The sequence below is a fragment of the Plasmodium gaboni genome, chromosome 12 (assembly GCF_001602025.1).
Source record: "Plasmodium gaboni strain SY75 chromosome 12, whole genome shotgun sequence".
Taxonomy (NCBI): Eukaryota; Apicomplexa; class Aconoidasida; order Haemosporida; family Plasmodiidae; genus Plasmodium; species Plasmodium gaboni.
In genome coordinates this window covers 339,256-345,842 of record NC_031492.1, presented here as the reverse complement: position 1 = coordinate 345,842, position 6,587 = coordinate 339,256, and the positions used below count along the sequence as shown (strand labels likewise).

General features: G+C 21.3%; 2 protein-coding genes across 2 annotated transcripts; one reads left to right on the top strand and one right to left on the bottom strand.

The window, feature by feature from the left end:
- Positions 1-1,123: 1,123 nt before the first annotated feature.
- PGSY75_1209300 (putative zinc finger transcription factor) lies at positions 1,124-5,431 on the top strand (the record flags this gene model as incomplete). The annotated part of the gene is made up of 1 exon (XM_018786684.1): positions 1,124-5,431. One exon carries the CDS (start codon positions 1,124-1,126, stop codon positions 5,429-5,431), a length of 4,308 nt encoding a protein of 1,435 aa, XP_018640549.1.
- Positions 5,432-5,972: 541 nt separating this feature from the next.
- Positions 5,973-6,406, bottom strand: PGSY75_1209200 (putative U6 snRNA-associated Sm-like protein LSm7; the record flags this gene model as incomplete). Its single annotated transcript, XM_018786683.1, has 3 exons — positions 5,973-6,041; positions 6,139-6,209; positions 6,335-6,406. Coding segments are annotated over 3 exons (212 nt in total), but the record flags the coding sequence as incomplete, so codon positions are not given.
- Between the last annotated feature and the right edge of the window lie 181 nt (positions 6,407-6,587).

Here is a 6,587-nt window from a genome sequence, read left to right as displayed (position 1 = left end):
TATATAATATATAATGATATGTTGTTTTTTTTTTATTTTTTTTTTTGTGATAGTAATATAGGGAGACCATTAATTATAATGGACGATATAAAAATATGTTATAACAGTTCATATTTAAATATAAGTATTAATATATCACTTATTAATACATATATATAATATAATATGTATATGTTGAGGGTTATAATTGAAATATTAATATATTATTATATTATAATATTATATTAATAATAAAAAAATTTATTATGATTTCCCTTTTTTCATTTTTTCACTTATCAACAAAAAGAAAGTTATAAAAAATATTTGGTAGTATACTAGCACATAAATAGCATATAATAAATATAATATTTTTTTTATAACAAAAAAAAAAAATATATATATATAATATATAAATAAAAAACAAAAATTAAATTAAATTATATTATATAAAAATGAAAAAAATAATATTTCTCTGTGACATTAAATTTATGATATCCTTTAAAATGAATATAATTATATAATGTAAAAATATAAATAAAAATAAATATTGTGTTAATATAAATATATATGCAGAGTTTCCTTCCCATTATAAAATGAAATCATTTAATATTACAAATATATAATCCAAATATTTAATCTCCACATTTACAAATATATATATATATATATATATATATATATATATATATATATAATATATATATTATTATTTTTTATTTTTTTTTTTTTATTTTTTTTTTTGATAATATTTAAAAATATAAAAATTTTTGTTAAAAGAATTCAAAAAAAGTAAAATAAATAGTTACACATAAATATATATATATATACTATTATATATTACATTTTTTAAATATTCAGGAGAAAAAAAAAAAAATTTAATTTTTTTTTTTTTGTAATAATAATAAAATCACAATATATATATATATATATATATATTAAATTATTTATTTAGTAATTTTTTTTTTTTTTTTTTTTAAAGGTTTATAATGTCAGAATTTAATAGTAAATGATAATTTAACAATATACAATATTTTATTAACAATAAAAAAGTTAGATATATATATATATATATATATATGCACATATATTCATGTGACCCCTTTGTATTCATTTTAAAGAGATTAAATTTTTATGGATGTAAAAAATGAACAGCATTGATTCGAAGAATAAACGAGTTATATGCTATGTAGATGAAAATTTAAATAATAATATATATAGTGAGAGTGAGAAGACGTTTTTAAAAAATAATGTTGACTGGAACAAAATTAAATTGTTGAATACATCAAATATAAAATCTGGTGTTGTTGGAGTAGAAAAAAAACTTGTATCAGATACAAGTGGAAATAAGTATTTACGTCAAATGAATAATGTTCATAATAAAAATAAAAAAAATAATGTTATTTTTTATATTGATGAAGAAAAGAAAGATATAGAAACACATTTATATAAGGATGACGATACTATAGATAGAGGTATTAAAGAAAAAGATGATGTGCAGAATGATAAAGAGAATAATTTAGAGGAGTGTAAAAATCTTAAAAGTGATGATAAAATTGAAAATGTAGATTATAATGGCATAGTATATAATATGAATATTCAAACGAATAATAAATCATCTAGTAATTCAAAAAATGGGATTAACAATAATAATAATAATAATAATAATATATGTAATAATGAAGATATGGATGACATAAAAAATAATAATATCTGTAGTGTTTTTCAAGAGAATTTTTGTAATAAATATTCGAATTTATTAGAAGATAATGATTTAATTATAAAAAAAGAAGATGATAGAAATATTAATGTAAATTATCAAATGTATTATCAAAACTATTATAATAATAAAAATAAAAAATATATATATAATGATGATGATAAAAAAAATGGAAAAGAACAACATGTACACAATAAAAATACATGTAAAGATGATAAATATTTTCTCACAAATGATGATTTGTCATATAATGAAGATATATTATCATCGAGCACAAATACATGTGATACATTAGATAAAATAAAATTAGATAATATATATGGTTCTTTTATAGATGATGTTAAAAGTTCATTTGTATTAACAAAAAATATGAAAAAAAGTTTTACTAATTATATTCATAAACAGAAAAGTAAAGAAAAAAATAAAAATAAAGAAATACATCATGATAATAATACTGATCAAAATGAATATTCTGATTTTAATGATTTTGATATTTCTATAAATAATAATATAAATGATAACATAAATAATCAATATAATAATAAAGAAAAAATACATAAGTTACATTATAAAAATATATATGATCATGAATGTAAACTAAACAAGAACATATCAACTAATTCTTTTATAAATATTGAAGAGAAGAATTCTTTAAAAAGTGATGTCATATTAATTGATGATACAAATAGTATATTTCCAAATGGATATGATAATTCTCCTTTATCACATGAAAAAAATAAACAAGACTATTCTCAAAACAAAGATTGTTATAAAAATATTTTTCATATAATGAAAGAACAAAATAAATTAAGAAACCTATCGTTAAATAAAAATAAAGAAACATTTAAAAAATTTGGGATACAAAATGTAGGGCACATATTTAATCCAAACAATTTCGTAATGAAAGAAAAATTTATGCAATACCCAGAAGATAAAGATGAAGAAAATGAAAAAGAAACAAATGATGGAAAACATACTAGCTCTGATTCTGAAAATTATTGTGAACAAAAAATTGAAAGTGATTATCCTAAGTTGGATGAAAAAAATGAAGACTATTATGAACAAGCAAGTGACAAATATCTAGATGTGCAAAAGGTAAATGATGATATACAGGTTCATGTGGGTAGTAATCATATAAAACTTAATCAAAAGTATAAAGGAGAAATTGGAGATGATCATGGAATTAATAGCGAAAATGAAAGGGGAAGTTACAGTGATAGTAGAAGTTATAGTTATAGAAGTGATAGTTATAGAAGAAGTGAGAGTGACAGAAGGAGTGAAAGTGACAGAAGAAGTGAAGGTGACAGAAGAAGTGAAGGTGACAGAAGAAGTGAAGGTGACAGAAGAAGTGAGAGCGACAAAAGAAGTGAGAGCGACAAAAGAAGTGATAGTGACAAAAAAAGTGAGAGTGACAAATCATCAAATGATGGTGATAAAAGAAGCAACGATGGAAATACATCAGAAAGTGAAAGAAGTGAAGTTAGTCAAAAGAGTTCTTATGTTTCTTCAGAAAAACCTAAAAAAAGACCTTATTTTTATGAAAACGTTTCGAGTAAAATTTTTGGCTTTTTTCAAGCAAAGAAAAAAATTAATAGTAATAATGAGGAAGATGATGATTTTAGTCAGAGTAGAAGAAGCAGTGAAAGTAGACTGAGAAGTGTAAGTAGAAGGAGTGATGTGAGTAGAAAAAGTGATGTGAGTAGAAAAAGTGATGTGAGTAGAAGGAGTGATGTGAGTAGAAGGAGTGATGTGAGTAGAAGGAGTGATGTGAGTAAAAGGAGTGATGTGAGTAGAAAAAGTGATGTGAGTAAAAGGAGTGAAGTAAGCAAAAAAAGTGAAGTAAGCAAAAAAAGTGAAGTAAGCAAAAAAAGTGAAGTAAGCAGAAAAAGTGAAGTAAGCAGAAAAAGTGAAGTAAGCAGAAAAAGTGATATAAGCAGAAAAAGTGATATAAGCAGAAGCAGTGAAAGTAGACTGAGAAGTGTAAGTAGAAGGAGTGATGTGAGCAGAAGGAGTGAGATAAGCATAAAGGATGATGTGAGTGCAAAAAGTGATGTAAGCATAAAGGATGATGTGAGCAGAAGAAGTGATGTTAATAAAAAATTAATTGATACTGAGAATGAAGAAAAAGAGGAAACCAAATTAAGTGAAGTCGGTGTAACAGAACAGAATGATATACATGGAGATATTACAAATAAAGAAGAAGATAATGAAAAAATAATTAAAGTTCGCAAGACAAGAAAAAAAAGAATAGTAGGGGAAAATAATAAAAAGGTTGCTGTGAAAAAACAAAAAATACCAAAACAGGGAACTAAAATAATAAAAAAAGTTGTTATTAAAAAAAAAGGTAAGAATAAAAATGATCCAGAAGAAGAAGAAGAAAGAACATGTAATATTTGTAATATGACATTTATAAATAATAAATTAATGATGAGACATATAAATAGTGTTCATTCTGATGAAAGACCTTTTGAATGTAGTATATGTCATAAATCTTATAAAAGAGCTGATCATTTAAAAACCCATTTAATAGGTCATAAAATAAGTGATGAAAAAAATAAATATCAATGTCCTATATGTAAAACAGCATGTAAATCATCAAGAGAATTAAGTATTTGTAAGAAAAGTCATTCAGAAGGATATAAGAAACCAGGTTATATTAGTGCTTTTTCTAAGTTAAACCAAAAAGGTAATTCGAATCTTCTCTCTTTTATTAATGGTAATAACCAAAAGGGAAATAATCAAAATAGGGGAGGTTCAAAAATTAATGGTAAAATGAATCCTGGTGGAAAAAATGTAAGTGAAAAGCAAATAGAAAATGATAACAACAATAATAATGATAGTAATAATAGTAATAATAATAATAAAAATAATAATAATGATTCAAAAATGAAAAGAAACAGCAAACGAGATAAACTACATAATGGTGTTATTGAAGATGGCACAATTAATGGTGATAATAATATACTGCAACTCATGGATGACACAAATATTATAGAAACAAAAGAAGGAGAACCCAATAAAATTTCTAGAAAAGGTAGTGTATCAATAGAAGCAAGAACATGTAATATATGTAAGATGGTTTTTGCAAATAAAAAATTAATGAAAAGACATTTAATGTGTGTACATTCAGATGATAGACCATATAAATGTGATATATGCTTTAAAGCATATAAAAGATCTGATCATTTAAAAAATCATTTAAGTTCACATGACAAAACTAGCGAGGAAAAGAAACATATCTGTTTAATTTGTGAAGAAAGTTTTACTACTTCCAAAGAATTAAAACAACATAAAATCCAACATTATAAATGTCCTTATGAAAATTGTTCTTATACTTATTCTACAATTTCAAATATGAAATATCATTTAAATAAACATAAATGTAATATAGTATATACATGTCCTGGTTGCTCTCAAACTTTTATTATATATAAAGATTATATTGAACATAAAAAAAGCTGTTTTAAAAAAAAATATGTATGCTTGGAATGTAATAAAATATATTTACATTTGAATGGTTATAATAAACATATAAATAAAATACACTTAAAAATTAATACAGTTTTTAAATGCAAAGTAAAGGATTGTAATAAACAGTTCTGTTCCGATTTCAGCTTAAAAGAACATGTTATGAATTTTCATAAAGGAATTAAGAGATTCTTCTGTAGTAAATGTAATATGTCTTTTGGATATAGAAGCTCTTTTAGAAGGCATAACGTTAATATGCACTCATAAAACAAAAATGAATACATAGGAAGAAAACAATAACAATGAAAAAATATGCATATGTTTATTTTATATTTTATATTTTATATATTTAATTTTTTTTTTCGCACACTATATTAACATATGTGCTTGTATTTACATAATCATTGTTGATTTGTGTAAGCTTAATACACATTATTAATTTTTAATTGATATATATTAACTAAACCTTTTTTATTTTTGATCAAATTGATGAAGCATATTAAATATTATATATATATTTATATTTATTTATTTATTCCGGATACTTGTTTTTTTATTTTTTATTTTATTTTATTTTATTTTATTTATTTATTTATTTATTTTTTTGTGTGTTTATCTTAAAAAAAATTTTATTATTTGTTTTTCAAAAAAAAATTATATTTTTCAAATTAAGTTTAAAAATAAATGATAAATAATTAAATGGAGAATATACAAAAAATGACAGTGACATGTCTTTTTATAATTTTTTTAGATTGAATATATATAATATTATGGAAAAAAAATATTTTTATATTTTCAGATAATTATATTATTTTTCTTCTGTTATGAATGGGTTGGATATTTCTTGTGTTCCTTCTACGGGTGTAATTAAAGAAACCTATAGTATAAAATAAATTTGTATATATAAACATATATATATATATATATAATTTTAATTTTTTTTTTTTTTTTTTTTTAAATTAATAAAAAGGTACCGAAGTTCCCCTGGCAACAATTAAACCAATACTCCTCGTTTTATCCGTTACAACAAAACTATCATTTGGGTCTTTTTAAAATAAATAATAAATAAATAAATATATATATATATATATATAATATATATATGGATATACATATCTTACAGTTTTTATTTCTTATTATTTTTTTTTTTCTCAATTTATATTTTTTTACCTCTTATATATTCTTCCGTTTTATCTAGAACTAGGTTGAAGATTGCGTCATGCCCAATCAATGTTCCAACAACTGCAGGAAAAAAAAAAAAAAAAAAAAAAAAAATTTAATTTAATAATTTGTTTATTTATTTGTTTATTTATTTATTTTTTTTCTTTTTTTTTTTTTCTTTTTTTTCTTCCTTTTTTTTTTTTTTTTTTTTTTTTTTTTTTTTTTTTTTTTCTGTTTTTTAATAAATTTTTTACCTTTTTTT